We start from the raw sequence: 19,489 nt of genomic DNA, 5'->3' as shown, positions 1-19,489 counted from the left end.
CTGGTCACCCGCTGTGCATCCTGCTGTCAAATCATCCGCAGGTACGCAGGTAAATGACTCGGACACCATTCATACCAACCAGAATGTGATTGATCCAGACTGCATGGAAACGACTGCTGTGGCTACATGTCATCTAGACTGAAGCCAGTACAGAGTTTCCATAAAGTGACGTACCCAGGGTATATGCAGGTTTCACCAACTTAAGACTTTTTCTGACCTCCTTAAGACTATTATGATAAAATTTAAGACCTATATCACGACAGAAATGTTTAAAAGAAATGCAGGGGACCAAAACTGTGAAATTTATGGGGTCTTTCTGTGGCTCGTGGCAAAAGCTTTGTGCTTCTCATATGGTATATGGCTCTCTATGCCATATGCTAGCTGCTAATGGCCCGCTTCTTTGCTTGCTAGCTGTATCACATATTTAAGACTAACTTACATTTTCCATATGAATTCAAGACATTATAAGGGCTTAATATTAGATAAATAAATGTAAGACTTTTTAAGACCTTTTAAGGAGCACTGATGGGGTGTGTGGGTTAAAAACACCCATCTGCTCCAGTAGACTAGGAAAGTGGCTGGTTCTGTAGTGAAAACCTCTTTCTAGAAGGTTTTCACTCCATGTAAAAGATGCATGGCATCTTGTTCCAAAAAATAGGCATAGTAAACACATTTGAAAAACTTAAAACACTAATTAAATTAATGAGCTAAAAACACTGATTCCATACAACTTGGTTAACAGTGAGAATAAATGGTCAAAACTGCTGTTATAAGTGATAACGTTCTCAAATCAATACAGATTGTTTTATATAGCACCACGTCAAATATAATCTTGAGGCACTTTACAAAAAAGTGACTTCAATTCAACCATATAGACAGATTCAATTCCACATGTTCCAATGCGATTTCCAAATGGATTTTTGATTTAACAACCAAAGTTCTTGTAGCTACCTACATGTCTTTGACATTGGTCTGAGGAAAAATATTCCCACTTTTCACATTTTTAGCTGTTAGATGTTGGAAGAGCTTACGCCACTGTGCATTTTCCTCAGAAACATTCTGATAAACAGTCAAATGTAAGGTAGATTCTCTGATAGTGAGCCAAACACGTCCTGCTGCAGCACAGCAGCCTGAATACACAAGATTCACAGCTCTTCTCCTGGACGCTGCAATTGGTTTATACAAAATATGCCATCTGTCCTGGTGTCCAAATAATTCAAATTCAGACTAATTTGACCAGAGAGCATTCTCTGTGGATACCTTTAATCTAGCCTTCATGTTTCCTTGTTAATAAGAACTAAACACATGACCTTTAAATAGGGCAAACCTTCTTGAAAATGCTGAGTAACCCTTTTGCCATCATACACGCCTGATGTGACGAGCTCGTGTTTGATGTTGGCCCTTTCAAGAGTGAATAAATATAGCGGGTGTCCAATAAATTGCATTTTGATTACATTTTAAAGAACATTTGGTGTCATCTTCCTCTTTATTTTATCCAGACTTTCGCTCATTCACACACTGATGCAAGCACAGCAGAGCCTCTGCCCAGTCACGGTTCAGTACTTCCAGATTTGTCTGAGGAAAGTAACTCCAAATTATTCGCCGAAAACCCGCCTGGACGCTGATTCACAAACCTAAAATATTGAAAAGAAAGCGCAGCTTGGGAAGCTGAGACACCCAGGCACAATGCTAATTAACACGCTTTTGGCTGGCATTTGCAAAGCAGCCGATCCAGGAGCATGATTTATTTTCCTTGGCGTCGACTGAACACTGTAGATGTTAGGATCTGCCTCAGTGCTAAGACGATGTTTCCACTGTGTGTTAATGCATTTTAAGGAATATTCGGTGTCTAGACTATCAAAACTATTAAAACAGGCTGATTTTAATGATTCACAGGTGGCTGTGGTAGCCTCTGAGAATACTGTAATCAAAACTGCATGTCGCTGCAACACTAGTTCGAGATCAGAAGTTTATGATTGGCCCAAAAAAGATTGATTAAAAACTGGCCATCAAAAGCAACACTGCTCCATCAAGCTGAAGGCATTTACTCATTGGGGTACAACTACAGGATCGGTTGAGCTTGCTGCTTTAGCATATTAAACATATCAAGGAGACCAAAGTGGAAGATTTTTGTTCCAGCAGTGCTTCTCGCTTGCTTCCTGTCCACACAGACCTGGAGCAGCTCATTATGAGGCTGACAGCTGGAACACACAGTCCAGAAAAAGCAAAGAGACAGCTTAACAGGTAGGTGAGACAAGGGGTGCAGCTTATAACACTCCACATCTTTCTCCAAGTGAAAGGCTCTCATCTGCGAGTGTCGACAGTCAGGAGGAGGAGGAACACTTAAAGGCAGGGTAAAAGGTTGCCGTGAATCAGATTCCCCACAAAAAAAACAACTTTGCTTTCATCTCCATAGAATATAAGAAACGACTGAAGTTTCTACATATTAAATAGACATTTAGCCATCACAAAACAAGTTTTACATTTTTGCATGTGGGATATTTTTGGTTCAGTGGGATTAGTGTGGGATGTGTGCGAGTTATTGCTACATAGATATTTTTACGAACAGCGATGAGTCAAGCAGAAGGATTAGAGAGCCGCAATATGCCAATGCTGCTCGGCGGTGTGCATTATTGCTCGATAAGCAGGTCAAGTAAATGATTGTTATTGTTCCACTAACAGAATTTCAGCTGAAAATGACAGCCAATAATGCGGGACACGCTGCAGACAAAGCACATGGCCTGACATCCAGCTATGAGCAGAAACCTGTGCGTCACTGGGATGGAGATGAGCACCAAGCACACAAACATGCAGGCACAGTTTGCTTGTTGTTTTAGAGATGACAATACCTGAAAGCAACAAAAGCCACTAGGAAAATACAAAGTTCTATTTATTTATAATGTGTTGACTAATGTTAATTTTAACTTTTTCTAATTCTTGCACCCCCACCAGGCTAAGCATTGTTTGCTTACTTATAATAGTTTTTTTAGTAATAAGCAGCACTAACACTGGGGATAAGGCTTAGTGTCCATAAGGACTACATTAAGCATCCATACATTCATTTGTAAGACCTTAGCATCTCATGTTAAGGTTCTGCCTTTCATTTTTTATTTCAAATTCAGAATTTTTGCATTCAAAGTTGAAAAAATAAATCAATTGGAATAGTCCCCAAGATCTGAATTTTGACCTGGACAGTCTGATTTTGGCCATTTGGGTATTTTGAAAAGAGTGGACCTCTGTGCTGCATCTGTTCTACAAGGATTCACCACAGAAAGTGTCGCAGAAAAGTGTTCACAAAGGCCAGTCTCCGTTATTTTCTCCTAAAACTCTGCACATATGGAGTGTTGTTTTCAACAACTGACTGGAAAAAACACCATGCAACTTGGGACTGAAATATGATTAAGTGGCTGTCATTTCCAAATCTGATGTTAGACTCACAATGTAATGTGCAATATAATCATTGTGTATGATTGGGGTTTTCTGATCGTAAATCTTTAATTTTGATCATCTTTATGGAATGCTGAATATACTTTGAAAGGTTTTACTAGATTTGCTATCTAAAGAAGAGCTGTCATTTCTGATCTACTACCTTCCTTTCCATTTCTCATTTGATAGAAAGAAATTGAATTTTCAGCTGATGCCATTTTTTCAGAACCCTAGGGTCTTCCTGATGTCCAACAATTCCTTCCATTATTCTTGTGATATTTCCACTACGAGCACTAAAATGCCTGGATTGCCCAGTTCACCTAAATCTAATCCCAAGATTTTAATCAAACAAGCACAAATTCAACATCTTCGAAAACTTTACAGATGTACAAGGTGTAGTCTGAACAAAAAGGTAAGTGGTCTTCAGTTTAACCACCAGTTTGCTCATTTAAGCAGCAGTAGACTGCAGTGGATGGGAGTAGGTACATGTATCCCTCCTTTACGTAAAGAAGCTCCAAGGTTTCAGTTTAAATGTGCTCCATCGTCCCTCACCCACTCACTGTTTGGAACAAATATAGTGAGTCAGGTCAAACTCTTTCTTTAGGGTCACACCCACTCAGAGTTTCTGATGAAACCGGGACCAAAAGGTGACTCGACCCTGTGACCTCCGACTTCCCATCTGCATACTGATACAGAAGAAGTCAAGAAATTTCTAGTGGAAAAGAAAAATCTGTAATTATACAAAGACAGAGGGGTAAGCCTTTCTACAACATTGATTAGCATTAGTACACAAGTTTTAAAAGCCATTTATGATTTTACATTATCATATGTAATGGCTCCTTTGACTTGCAGTGTACGGTGTCCTTAGAGGCACAATAGACATCTTTCTCCCTGATGATGAAAGGAAGTTCTTAAATCATCTTTCAGTTTGACAAAAGAACAAGGGATCTCATTGTAGTTCAGTGAGCTTATATTAAACCAATACTAAAGCTTTCATGTTACAACCTTAATACATGTCAGGGCATACTTTCTCACATAGGAAATGGTTCATTGTTAAACTGCAATGTTTTATGATGAATGAGCCATGTGCTAGCTAGATGGGTGGACAGACAGAAGGACGTATTTGACTGTTTTAAGGTAAAAGCAATGGTCAGTTTAAATGGAGAACAGCATCAACCTCCAGATGAAGAGGAAGAGCTGACTGTTTTCAGCTCAAAGAACCGTGAAGAAAAAAAAAACCCAAAACAGGCTGAGACTGAGAAATGGAGTCATAACCAGACAGAAAAATTAGGCAATATCCGACAACACAGTTTTATTAACAAGTTTATAAATTCTGTGCTCAGACCCAATGCCACGCTGAGCTCTCAAATAACTATTGACAGTGAAGAAAATGAAAGTGTTTTATAAAAAGGAAAGATATCATGATGTGAAATGAAAACAACTGGCACACCACAAACAGATATGTCACCATCTTTATGAATTATTAAGACTTTTCTGAATAGTATTGAAAGCAAAATGCCAACAGGGAAAAAAACAGCGCAAGAGACAAATAAATAATCACTAAACAATAAACACTAAAATAATAAAAACCTGAGCAGAAAGAGGAGTGACATTAATCTCTCCAGTATAAAATTCACAAAAAGTAAAAATCTCACTATGTCTCTTTAAATTCAGTAAATGCACTAAAAGGCTGCACCGGCTTTTTTTGCTGAGAACACATAAATTCTCTGTTTACTGGGTCTTACGTGGAAGAAAGAAAGTTCAGCATTATCGTTTTCTTGAGTGTATTAATACATCGAGATGGATGAAACCGCAGAGTTGATTCCAAAGTTCAGTAAAACGAGGGTTTCAAACTGAAGGTATATACAGGAATAAGCAGTTTCATAAAAAATAAAAAAAAAACACTTCAATTTCTGCCTCTGTGAAACACGAGGAAGTCACGAGAAATTCCTGTACCAATCCAAAACCTTCAGACTTTAAGCCTCTGCTGCCGATCATGTTTCATTTAAACATATGAGTGACAGGTGAAAACACGAGATGAGCTTCATGACGGCAGGCGAGTTTGCATCTGGAGCTTGGCAATGATGTTACAAAAGAACACTGCGGCTTGAAATGAGGCTCTCCGATTATCATTAAGGAGGCACACAAAGCCATGATTCAGCAGCGGGGGGGATTTGCTGTAAATTGCATCGAGGCTACGATGCAGTGGGGAAAATGACACAATAATCCACACCTCTTTAAAGACAATGCTTCAAACGCAAAATGCCTCAGACAGAAATATCTTTTATTCTCAGCTATCAGCTTTAAGGCATGAGGGAAGACAATCTCTTCAGTAATAGTCGGCCGCTGAATATTTGGATCTGTTTATAGCATGAACCCAACAGAGTATATTCACTATGCATCTATATTGTGGGGGGAATGTTTTCAGCACAAATAGAACATTTTTATTATACATTTATGACTTTTATAATTTTATTCAAAACTTTTTAATACGTAATATTTCACAAAATAAGTTCACCTTTATTGCGTTATGCCTGAACTAAACTCTGAGTTGAACAGAAATGTTGCATTTTGGTCAGATGATTCTAAAATGTATGGTGGCCCAAAAGGGTAAGCAAAATGCCACGATGGAAAAAAGTCACAACATAAGTTCAATTAAAACTGAAGTTAAGCTAAAACATAATTTTGTGCTATATCAGAATTTATGCTAAAACAGAACTTGTGCTAAAACCAAAGGTATGCTAAAATACAATTTTTGCTACCAAAGAAATGTAAACTAAACAAAAGTTTTGCTAAAGCAGAATCTTTTGCTAAAAAAGGCATTTATGCTCAAATGTGAGTAGTAATAGAACAGAAGTTATGCTAAACCAAACCTTTAGCATAAACGTTTGGTTTAAATTATGCAAAGCCAAAATGTATGCTAAATCAAAGTTTTTCCTAAAAATTAATTTATACTACAAGAACAGTTATGAATAAGAAGGGTTCAGTGAATGTGCGTATGAAACTGGAGGGTTCGGTACCTCAAAAAAGGTTAAGAACCACTGTTTTAGTTCAAGATGCTTCCACAATGAAATATACTTTTATTTTTTCTTTTGGAGTTTTTTTACACACCCTTGTCAAGGGTGACAATAAGGGTAAATGGCACTGTTTGACACTTACACAAACTTACAGTATTTGTGGTGATTCTACAGAGTAGTGATAGCCATTGTTTTCTATCGCTTAAATATTCTGGTCTTTGGACCAAAGTATGACTACGGTTTGGACTTGTGTCAGTGTCAATGTTAATTTATCTATGTAGCACATAAAAACAACAGACACTGATGAAAATGCTTTACTGTTCAATAAAGTGAAACAAGATAAACACCAATAAGAATAAGAGAGCAAAGATATATATATATATATATATATATATATATATATATATATATATATATATATATATATATATATATATATATATATATATATATGACTGATTGACTGATTGTGGCCCCATTCTTGAGGATACCGACTCAAGAATGGGGCCACAATCAGTCACCTCCTCTACATGGATGACATCAAGCTGTACGCCAAGAACGAGCGAGACATCGACTCACTGATCCACACCACCAGGATCTACAGCACTGACATTGGGATGTCATTCGGACTAGAGAAGTGTGGCCAGATGGTTACAAAGAGAGGGAAGGTCATCCACACAGAAGGGGTCTCACTCCCAGAGGGAACAATAGCAGACATAGAGCACAGCTACAAGTACCTGGGAATACCACAAGCAAATGGCAACCTCGATGAGGTCACAAGGAAAGGAGCCACAGCCAAATACCTCCAACGAATAAGGCAAGTCCTGAGAAGCCAGCTCAATGGCAAGAACAAGATCCGTGCAATAAACAGCTATGCCTTACCAGTAATCAGATACCCTGCCGGAATAATTAGCTGGCCAATGGAAGAGATAAAGGCCACGGACGTTAAGACTCGGAAGCTACTAACCATGCATGGAGGGTTCCACCCCAAATCCAGCACCCTGAGACTGTACACAAGCCGTAAGGAAGGAGGCAGAGGACTAGTGAGTGTGAGAGCCACTGTCCAGGATGAAACATCCAAGATCCATAAATACATCAAGGACAAAGCCTCAATGGACGATGTGCTCAGCGAATGTCTCAGACAATGGGGAACAGAGGACGAGGTGCTGGAGGAACCATCATGGGAAGACAAGCCCCTACATGGGATGTACCACCGACAAATAACTGATGTGGCTGATATCAGGAAATCCTACCAATGGCTGGAGAAAGCTGGACTCAAGGACAGCACAGAGGCCCTCATCCTGGCCGCCCAGGAACAGGCACTAAACACCAGAGCAATAGAGGCTCAGATCTACCACACCAGACAAGACCCAAGGTGTAGGTTGTGCAAGGAGGCCTCTGAGACAGTCCAGCACATAACAGCAGGGTGCAAGATGCTGGCAGGGAAAGCGTACATGGAACGACATAACCAAGTGGCGGGCATAGTGTACAGGAACATCTGTGCCGAATATGGACTGGAAGCCCCGAGGTCAAAGTGGGGAACACCCCCAAAGGTGGTGGAGAATGACCGAGCTAAGATCCTGTGGGACTTCCAGATCCAGACAGACAAGATGGTAATGGCGAACCAACCGGACATTGTGGTGGTGGATAAAGAACAGAGGAAAGCCGTTGTGGTGGATGTAGCAATACCAAGTGACCACAACATCAGGAAAAAGGAGCATGAGAAACTGGAGAAATACCAGGGCCTCAGAGAGGAACTGGAGAAGGCCTGGAAGGTGAAGACCACAGTGGTGCCTGTGGTCATAGGGGCCCTCGGGGCAGTCACCCCCAAACTGGAGCAGTGGCTCAAACAGATCCCAGGAACAACATCAGACATCTCAGTCCAGAAATGTGCAGTTCTAGGCACAGCCAAGATACTGCGCAGAACCCTCAAGCTCCCAGGCCTCTGGTAGAGGACCCGAGCTCAGAGGATGAAAGAGACCACCCTCGGAGGGTGAGAAGGGAATTTTTTTTTTTTTATATATAAAAGAAAAATACATAGTTAACTATCATTATTGAAAAATCTCAAACTCTGCTAGAAAAATTGCAAAAGGCTGAGCGCCTCTGGATTTTAGCATGGATCCAGGAACACTTAAGAGAAACTGCTTGGCTAACCTCAGTGCTCTCACTGGAGTGTGGATATTAAGCAGATTACAGAGACATGATGGCGCTCAGCCTTTTACAACTTTAAAACTAAAGCAATAAAATCTGGAAATCAATCCTAAACCAAAACATTAAGCCCATACAGAGAAGCCAGAACTGGAGATGTGCGTTCACATTTTTTTAGCACTTGTTAAAAGACCAGCTGCTGCATTTTGGATGGTTTGTAGATTTCATTCCTTTAAATCGTGTTACTGGCAATCAATAAAGAGAAGAAAATTTGAACTGAAACCACCTTTATTAGTGGATTTGATACACCTATGTATTTTTTCCCCTTCAAGTAGCTTTTACTTTGTATAACATTACCTAAAGGTTCTGATCAATAACTCAATTTAAAATAAAAAAAATGTTAATGATGGTTGAATACTTTAAGTACTTTATAGTAAGGACATAAATTATTAATTTCACCATCAGCTGCAAAAAATGCCACACTAACAAATGATTTTGTGGCCAGACGGCTCAGCTTAGCAGTTACACTTCTTTTAATTGTGAAGGTTTAATTAGTTAGAAAAACTGTAACAACTCTAGATGTGACTGAAGCACATTTATATGCAAGAACTTAATTTTCAATTTCACTTTTAGACCTACAGGTTACCACACCTCTTGGTCTAAGTAGGGAATTACTAAAATAATCCCTTAGAAATAAACACTTTCCACTACAAAGCAGGTTCAACAAATCACATTTCCTTAAAGAGAGCTAGCTAAGCTAAAGATAACATAGGCTTACTTATGTGGTGATACAAAGCTGGTTAACTCAGTAAGTCAACTCATTCTTACTCGACTTATTTGTGTCCATAAGTAATTTTACATCAAAGTTGATAAAAAATCACATGTGGGGTTCCTCAAGGTTCTATCCTGAGGTCTTTCTTTTTTAGTATCTACTTGCTCCCTTTAGCTCAGATTATATCACATAAACTAAGCTACCATCATTATGCATATGACACAGCTCTACATTACATTGTCACCAGGAGACTATGAACCCATTCAGTTGTTGAGTAGATGCTTAAAACAAATGAAAGCGTGGATGTACCATAACTTTCTTCAGCTGAATGAATCAAAACTGAAGAGCTTATTCTTGAATAAAAAGAGAAACAATCAAGACCTATAATAGCTAGAAACTACTGAACAAGTTTACTTCAGCTGAGCCAAACGTCTGCACAAACTGTAGTTCAGAGCTCGACATATACCTGCACTATCTCCCACCCACATAACCCACAGATGATTATTCATTCTAATAATAATCTGTGATTGATTTGTAACATGACACTTCAGGTTGTTGGAAAAGTGAGACTGGCTTACAGTCGTGCTCTGAGCCAACAAATTTAAACATGAAATGGTTGTGTTTTATAACAAGATTTCTCGGCATTGAGTTTGTTGGAAAGAAAATAGTTTTGCCAGGAGCAAAGCAGTCGCCATAGGGATTTGTTTCAGGATGTGTGTTTAAATGGTGTGGGCAATCATTTTCATTCTGCATTATTTATAAAGACAGTTAGTACAGCCTAAGCAGAGTTTGCTTGTGTGTGATATTTACTAGGTAAGCCTCTTTCTCCTATTACTTCTGTCTCCCTTACAGATCTCTTGCTTAGTCATTCAACAAGGATTTAACTTCCCTCTATTGTGTGGCCAGTGGAGCTTGCGTTAAAAAAAACAACAAAAAAAACATATCTGTATGCACAGTACAAACCTCTGCAAGCCAAGTAAACACAAGCTTTGGCGACCATTGCTCAGCATTAAGTAAGCTGCCATACGCCAATCGCCACAATCAGCTAGAATTGTTTCCTTTGAAGGTTGGGCATGAAGCTGGAAGAACCTCAGAGGACTGGAGATTCTGAAATATCACACTGTGCTTTGCCGTTTACTGACCTTGATCAGACAGGAAGTCCAGCATGGTCTGCAACAGGAAGGACAGGTGGCGCACAGACAGGCCCGGGTTGCCCATGCGGCGGGAGGCGTACACCAGCTCATGCAGCAAGCGCATCTGTACGGCTGCCCAGCCTCTGTGGGTGCCTGGGACAGAGAGAGAGAGAGGAATACACTCACAGGGCTGCCAAAGATCATTACCGACACTCTTTAATGAACTATTTATTTGACTCTGTGTTTTAGGGTGCATTCACACTAGCCTCATCTAGTCCTCTTTAACTGAACTCTAGCTGGTTTGCCTAGAATGTCCTGCTTTGGTTCTGGTATTTCCCAGCCCTGGAGGAGAACGGGAGCATTGCATTTGATTCTTCTCAAATCTTTGGCAGATAATTAGCATCTTCTGACATCAGCATGTTTCCTATTTGCAACGAACGTGAGGAAGTTCAAGGTAAGCACTGCGTTTGTCAATTACAAATATATATACATATATTCCATATCACATCTCTACCAAACAGATTAAGTATGTTATTAACTCAGCTGGTTCTGAAGCCCTTTATCTTTCTAACCTGACATCAACAATGCCCCCGGACCCTCTAAAAGACGCCCTGCTCCGTTTTGCTGACTGCTGACTCACAGAAAAGGAAAGAAAGAAAAACCAGAGGAAAAGATGTGGTGGGAAGGCCAGAGGGTACAGAGAGGGGAGGGAGGACATTTGACAAAGCCATAAATATTTCCTCAGCTTAAACACCATTTCAAATAACATCAAATCATACTTCTGCTGCTCTGCCATTATCAGCACTTTTATCCCCACGGTTGTTATTCTCTCTGACTTCTTTACTATCTGAACAAACTGCACATGTAGTTCCTTTATAAGCATTTTTCCCCCCCATTATAGTGAGAAACTGCACCCACTCGGCAGGCTAAAAATAGCTGACTTCTACCTATCTGCCAGAACCAGTGTTTATCCAGCACAGTAATCCACGGGATGCTGGCTTTTCGAAGGCTGTCGCTCTCGCTCAAACACAAAAAAACAGCTTGATTTGCTGCATTTCCAGCCCTGAACGGGAGACGTCTGGAAATCCAATTAACACACTGCCAAGATAATGACTGTGCTGCCACAGCCTAGTGGCTGCACTGTCATGCAAACCTCAGTCAAACGCTACTGAGTCCTCAGGCTGCTTCTGATCTGCTGCACAGAGACAACCAGCCAACACGTTACTCCTCTAGAACAGAGCTGAAATGATTCATAGGACTCATGGACATGAATCGATTATTGAAATAATTCTTCTTTGAGATTAAAAACATCTTTGTCTTTAAATATGTTCTATCATTACTCCTCAAGTGGCAGTTTTAACTTCACTTGATTCAAAAAAAATCTCATATTAAACACCTTTTGCTGTCCATTTATTAACTGGTTAATAAAAATAAATGAATAAACAGAATACTGCACTGTACTGATGTTAAGGACTGAGCGTTCCACATGTTGATGTTAGAAACATTTATTTAGCTGCAGAGATCATTAAAGGAATGCTGTGATTGCATTTTATGCAATAAAATGTTCATTTTCTCATTTCAAAAATGGAATTTAATTATTTGTTTATTTGTATTTTTAATGTAGTTCTAATATTGTATAAAAACCGTAAGTGGTTGAATGAAAAATGTGCACAATGTGCTGGGGTTTTTTTTTTATCCAAGTAAACAGTTAATCAACAGACTAATGCAAAAATAATTGTTAGAATAAAAAAAGTAAACTTCTATTTTTCAGGTGATGACATGATGAAAAAACTGAATGGAAGGTTTATACAAGCTGATGGATTTCTGTACTTGCCTATTTATACTGCTACATTTTTTCCTCACTTCAACATCTTCATCCTTTTCAAAATCCCCATAAAAGCACTGGAGCCTGTTTGCTTTTAAGCGTGTGAATGTTTTCTGCAGTGAAAATCGGTCTCAATTATTTTCTTTTAGCGTCAAGGGAAAGATTCTTGTTGATTTCTCAGGAGGAAGTGTATTACAACATGAAAGGACAGCATGAGTAAAAGGCTATCGGAATCTTTTGCGAATGCCCAATATTATATATTTTTTCATTTTTCAGAATGAACTCCAATATTTTCCCTCAGATTCCATTCCCCACTCATAAAGCAAACAAGGTCAAAGATTCAAAGTGCATCAGAAAGAGAAATCTCGCTCAGACGGTTCTCTCTTGATAAGATGCGAATGTTTGAGTGCCTCTTTTCAATGCGAGTTCCGTCTTTTATAGCTAATGCTTTCAACGGTTTGACTGCAATGAGCCGGGGTCAAGAGTCTGTAGAGTCCTGAAGCTGCATCACAAAGGCCTTAACACCAAGAGCCCTCCAAACGCTGACAGTGGATCTCAGCTGTGCCTCTCTCAGAGTGAAGAAGGGGCCGGAACGCACGGCACACTGCAGGAGAACACCTCACGAAACGAGGCTTCTGAAGTCATCGTTTATGACCTCTGCCCCCTTACCTTTGCTGAAGTCCTTGGGGTCAAGCGACAGGCTGTATCCAGGCAGAGTCTCCAGCAGCAGCTTGTAGCAGGCCCTCCAGCCTGGCTCGGAGATGGTGGGTGCCACGCACTGCATGGCTGCCACACGCTTGAAGAAAGCCGACTTGCGGTGGAAGCCGATGAGCTCGTAGAGCTCGGACAGGATGCTGTAGCGCTGGATCTTCTCCTCCTCCGACAGCTGCAATTATATGGAGATAATTACCATTTAGCAGCTGCAAGCTACACCCTTATGCCATCATTTGAGTCATGGTGGAGGCAGAGAGCACTGAAGCGTCATTCTATTTGAAGAAACTCAGGTTTAAACAATCCAGACCGTTGATTCCCTGCCCTCTATAGATGGTTTAACTTTTCTTGGGAGTGTAGAAGAGTTAAACTTCATTCTGGAAACTCTATGCTGACACCGCCGCAGCTGGGAAGAACTCATTAAGTCAACTTGTCACTTGAGGAGTGGATGAATGTCTGTCAGATGGAGCAGGCGCACAGACAAAAAGTTAACCCGGACCCAGCAAAGCTGGACTCTGCTTTGCTGCCACCAGTGGACTAATGGGTATTTGGATTTTTCCGAGCCTTTGTTTTGGACGTTTATCTTTTTATCTTTTGTTAGATGGATAAAAACAGGGAAAAGAAGAAGAGAAAAACAAACAAAGCAAACCCTTCAAAAAACCTGTTCACTTCCTCGCGTGTGGTGGTGCTGCACCAAGAATCACTGAAGGAAACAACACAAAAACCTGTGAAGAAGACCTGAGAGCAACTTCCTTTTTCACAAAATGTAAACAAAAATCGGAGCATCAGATTTTAATGGGTGGAGGTTTTCTCTTCAGTCTTTGGTAAAAGACCACCAGCGATTTCTCCTGCTAAATGCAAACATTTGTTTTGGTTGCATTAACCTGGATTGCCCTGAATTGCAGTCCACTTCCAGCTTTTGGAGCGGTCTCCGGTCCGGTTGGCGTTCACAATTGCATTTGCACTGCAACAGAATTCCCCTGAACTGAACAGAGATCAAGGTTTAGGTTTTTGTCCACATCAGAGTTTGATTAAGCATTCACACCTCCCCAAACAAACCGAACTTTCAAAGCAAACAACAAGAGTGCAATTAAAGTAGAGTAAGCAGGGCAATCGAACTCTGAAGTGGACCAGAAAAAACGAACTGTGGTCTACCAAATATTCGTTTGACACAATGTAGTGTTAAAGAGAACCATACCAACTGAAGATGAAACAAATGTTACAACTTTGGCCCCCAGTCAATCCGAGTCCACTGTCAGGTGTGAAAACATCCTAAATTATCCTCAACAATCCAGCCATTTAGATAATCAGTGAATCAAGGTACATAATAAGTTACATAATGCAGGGCAGAATGGGTTTTCTCGCAGGAGTTGGCTCACTGCTGCTGTTGTGGACAACCCACCAGAACCAGTCGGGTTTACCATGCTGTGTGTTCCCAGTCAGTGATCATACCTGTCCCAGGTTGATGTAGACTGCGTTCTGCAGGAACTCTGAGGCCTCCCTGGCTCTCTTCTGGATGGCCAGCACCCTGACGGCTTTAACGCAGGCCTCCAGCTCGATCACACCTGCGTTCTTGTACTGTGGGGCATTAAAGGAGGACATGCTTAGTGCTGCTACAAAAGAAATCACCAGAATTTATTGTTTTGTCCTTAACACGCAGTGGGTGCTACACGTATCATTCAAAAAGCAGTATTCCACAGCATTATATACTGAGGAATTTTTCTCACCATTTTCCTGACTGATACTTATGGAAGGCAATTTGAAAGAAAACAATAAAGCCTAACAGGAAGTCATAATTATGAGACATAAAGTTGTAATTATGAGATTTAAAGCCCTAATTATGAGATAGAAAGTCACAATATTGACTTTCACACCCATTATTATAAGATTCAAAGTCATAAATTTGCCTTTTCGTCTGAAATGGTCAACTTCTGCTCTGTTACCATAATTCACCATGTATTCACAAAGCTAAGAAGAGCTAACATACTATTCTGGTATCTCATAATAATGATTTTAAATCTTATAATTATGACTTTCTCTATCAAAATTATGACTTTAACTCATAAATTATGAATCTCAGAATTATAATCGTAACACTCAAAATTACAGAAATGGAAACCATTTCATGGCAGAAATGGGCTTCCATATATATTTTTATAAAATACCATCATTTTGATTCCTTGTAACTGCTGAAAGCTCTAAAAGCACTCTTTAGTCAAAATGACTGAAGTGCAAATTTAAGGGAACTCCTACTAAGACATCTGGATCACTGATGGTAAATCTGAACTTAGGACTGAATTCTGAGACTGAATTTATCACTACCAGGCCATAGCAGCTTTTTGCTTACAACATTTTTCCTCACATTCGTTTTTGAGGTGGATTATTAAGGGTATACGTCTCCTCGAAGGCAGGGAAAGTCTTTCAATTTATTTGTTATGGTCTGATTTTGCAAGTCCCTAAAACTTGTCATTTTACCAGGCGATCAAACTCGTCCGCTCTTGGTCAACATGGCAGAACAGAGAGATGTAAGCGGTTGCTGTCAATCACCTCTCAGGGATTTCAGTTTCAATGTGTTGGGAGAAAAAAACAGCAGCAGTTTATCTCAGTCCCATGGCTTTCTTCCACTTACATCCTCACCGTCTCTTCTATTGAAATTCAATGTCTACGTGTTGAAGCGTAATTTAAACCAGAAGGAATTAGACACAGGTAGACGGGATGAAGGCAGACCAGATCAACACAAAAAGGAATGAAAAATAATTATAAGACTAACAACTGCTTATGAAATGTAACTCACTTCCAGCAAGTTGGGAGCAACTTCATTAAAATTATTAGTAATAATATATATGGTTTGTAGACACAAAGCACTGCTTTAAAGGGTTATCAGCATGAAAGCTTCGGTTTACAAGCTCTAATGGTTCATAGAAAGTCACATCTATCTGTCTCATTCGGCCTGAGCCAGACAAAATCTGTCCACGTCTGCTAATGCAAATATACATCATCCAATACTGCCCCCTACTGAGAAGGATGAATACAGACAGGTATCAAGGAAATTTATCCACATAATGAGGGATCACTGAGAGTTTTATATCAAAGCCTAGATTATAACAAACCTGGGATCTTAAAATTAATTCTGCAGAGGCTGAGTTTTCATAAGAACACAGAAAACTCATTTTTATGCTAATAATAGAAGATATTCTTTCCAAAATTCTTAATATCACTATAACCAGGGGTTAACTGTGGCTCTTATGAAACCAAATAAGAACAATTTTATTTAAATATAAATGTTATAAGATGCATGTGATTATGTATGTTTTATTCAATATTTGCATATAATAACAACAAAAGGTCTCCAGTTTTTCAAGTCTTATTTAAGGGAAGAGCTCACTCAGCTGAACTTATTCAGCAAAATTCATGTTTTTTCTTTCCTTTGTTAAATTTATGATTCATTCTGTTCTAAAATCTGAAAATAGAATTAATAATAAATTTTTCCTTTCATTTATTTGGAGCTCAAAAGGAAACATTTCACTAGTTCATATTCATTTATCTCTTTTGCAGCTCTATACAATATTCATTTCATAGTAGCATTTGATTACCTCTAATTTAAACATTTCATATTTTACATTATGAGCACAAACTTCAAGGCATTTTCAGGAGTTTTTATGTGATAAAGCAACACAAGGTAATGACCAATTTTCCTTTGGAAGAAAAATGACATCAAATGACATATTTTCAACATTTTTCTACAAATAAAAATCTGAACAGCAGGATGTTTTTGTTTTCAGTCCGCTTGTGTAGAAACTCTACAAAACAATTTTCACTGAAGTCAAAGCTGTAGTCTCTGCAAATCTAGACACTGTTTTTATTGCATTTTCTTATTTGAAAGGTTTGCGTTAATCTGTCAATAAAACACTAGGTGTGTGTTTTATGTACCTTCCCGTAGTAAGAGATGGCCTCTTTGTATTTCTCGATGATGTCCTCCGGACTCAGGCAGTTCTTTGCTCGTCCGATCTCTGTGCTGGTGTCGGCGCTGATGCCGTTGGCCGTCAGGGCACCTGCAAAACGAGACGCGATAAATTATTCAAAGAAAAAAAGTTTAGAATCTCAGTTTATCTGCTGCATTAACACCAAGGAGAAAACAATGAAAGCAAAGAGGAGAACTGAGAGCACAACTGCTAGAGTGGCATGCATAGCCCACATATTAAAACCAATTAAACGACTGCAAAAACAAAAACAAAAAAACCTACCCCAGTAAAATTAAGACCCACCCCACCACACACATACAATACAATCTACAGAATAAGGTGACCAGAACCAGCTTTGAAACCATTTAAAATCAAGATTTACCACGAAATCTAAACCAATCCCAACTCTAAATAAAAAAGGAAAGAATGTAAGACTAACGGTGCCTTTTAGAAGACGGCTAATGTTTGTCAAAAAAAACATCCAGTTAAATTAAAGTGAATAAAGTAAGACGACTAGATTGCAACACTCAAGAGTTCAGACAGAAGTTGTGTCCATAGCAACCGTGTGGCATTGCTATGTCGCACCACACCAATATTTTTAACCTCAACATTAAGCAATGTTTAAAAAGACACTTAGAGTATGCACCACAGGTGTTGAACCATCAACTCTGGGTGTTTAAAAGAGTTGTGTAACCTAAAGATTTCAGAAAAATGATGTTTAAATGTAAGAAATTTGCAGGGTTTTCTTTTTTTTTTTTAGTCAAAGAAGAATGTAAAATATGAAAATAATTAATAGTGTCTGCTTAAAATACACTCAGAACTGTGATGCAGAATACAAAGAAGCAATGAAGTGAAACTGAATATTAACTAAAACACCAGAGCTGCTGAAAACAAAAAGCATGTGAGCGCGTGCAAACCGAAGGACTACAGTGTCTAGAGGAGCTACAGTGGTTAAACAGTCAGTCCATACCTGGGTCAATGAGAACCTCCTGAGCCCCTACAGACAGAGAGAGAGAATGCAGATTCACTCCATGACACAAGGCGGAGCGTTAGCGGAGTTAGCAGCCACATCCTGTTTCATGCCTGCTGCTGCTGCAGCATGCTAGCTGCACCGTATTCATAATGTTTTAATATCATAGTTTAAGGTAAACTCAAAGGAGACGATTCTGTCCTCACGTTAACTTGTTCGGTCTAAAATTTCTTGAATATGAGTTGCAAATTTTACTGAATTTTACTCTCTTTGATGGTCAACTATTTTAATGAGTTGGCACATTGTGCTGAAAAAAAATAAAACATATTTTTAAAACTATGCAAGTCATAACTACAATGGAAAATTCCAGAAAAGCTGGGGAAAGAACAGACAGAATAAAAGAACAAAGAAAGGACTGAACAAATGAACGAAGGAACAGAAAGAACTGGAAAAAACAAATTAAAGAATAAAGGGGGGAACAGAAACAGTGAAAGCAAACTACGAACAAATGAAGGAAGAAATGAACAAAGGAAGAAATGAAGGAAGTACAAACAAAAAGAAAGAATGGAAAGAATAAATGAAGGAGGGAACAAACAAACAAATGACCGATGGATAGATTTAGACAGTGGAACTCTGGAAACATATTTTTATCCAATTTCTTTTTCTACACCAATCCAGACCTGGAAAACACTGAGGTCAAATTTAAAATTTCATACCGCATAGAAATCCTGTGTACAAATAAACTTAAACTCAACAGCGAGCTGATACACAATATTATTCTGATATAACTGTGAATGAAGAAAAATACTCAGTTCAATATCGGTTTTTTTCCTGTAACTTCTTACTTTTGCTTAAAATATGTACATGATTAGCATTAAAGATAGCAGAGTTAATAGCAAGTTAATTAAAAGGGGAAGATGGCACAACATTGTTAAAGTTTCAATTAGCAATCAGCAGGAGAAAATACACACATTTCAGCATTTAAGAAAGCTTAAAGTGAAACCAAGCAGTTCAGCTGAGCAAAGCTTGGCCAGCCAGCAGATCCATTCTGTTTCTCTGAGTCACTCAGGAGAGCCGCCGTTTCCGTTTCCTGTTTGCAGCCCAGTGGTTACCTGGTCTGTGGCGTTTGCCCGCGTCGGCCGGCTGGGAGATGCTGGGCTTGCGTGCGGCCATCTTTCCTGCTGTGCCTCCCGGGTAGTGGAAGATGACAGAGGCTGAACATAAGCCTTCCAACGCAGCTGGAAACAAAACCACAGGTGCACAGATTCTGGGATCTGACAATCGGATTTTTGGTTGTAAAGTGACAAAGTATGAAAATTAAAAAAACATCTGAGGAGTACGAGTACTTTTGCAAGCCACTGTATGTGAAGAGCATGTTGGTGTCCAAAAATGGCATGCTTTGGACACCAAACCATTATAAGAAAATCTGTAGTAAGTTAAAGATTATCTGACACTGAATTTCCTTTAAAAGATGGCATGGGTCAAAATATATGGATATATTTCATGGGTTTGACAAATGCAACTA

General features: G+C 39.3%; 1 protein-coding gene across 2 annotated transcripts in view; it reads right to left on the bottom strand.

The window, feature by feature from the left end:
• The window catches only part of trappc9 (trafficking protein particle complex subunit 9), a 217,169-nt gene that overhangs the window by 189,938 nt on the left and 7,742 nt on the right, over positions 1-19,489 (bottom strand). Inside the window, exons 4-9 of one of the 2 annotated variants that reach the window (XM_088010081.1) lie at positions 19,077-19,202; positions 17,965-17,991; positions 16,963-17,084; positions 14,485-14,610; positions 12,991-13,207; positions 10,506-10,649 (exon numbers count right to left, since the gene is read on the bottom strand). In XM_088010081.1, the coding sequence (XP_087866207.1) occupies positions 10,506-10,649; positions 12,991-13,207; positions 14,485-14,610; positions 16,963-17,084; positions 17,965-17,991; positions 19,077-19,202 (762 nt within the window). The remainder of the gene's footprint in view (positions 1-10,505; positions 10,650-12,990; positions 13,208-14,484; positions 14,611-16,962; positions 17,085-17,964; positions 17,992-19,076; positions 19,203-19,489) is intronic. The other variant, XM_088010082.1, reaches the window with a different exon arrangement.

The sequence above is a fragment of the Poecilia mexicana genome, unplaced genomic scaffold (assembly GCF_051168715.1).
Source record: "Poecilia mexicana isolate PSO_F unplaced genomic scaffold, ASM5116871v1 scaffold_11, whole genome shotgun sequence".
NCBI classification, from domain to species: Eukaryota; Metazoa; Chordata; class Actinopteri; order Cyprinodontiformes; family Poeciliidae; genus Poecilia; species Poecilia mexicana.
Note: the sequence above shows the minus strand (reverse complement) of the source record. Positions and strands in the feature narration are given on the sequence as shown.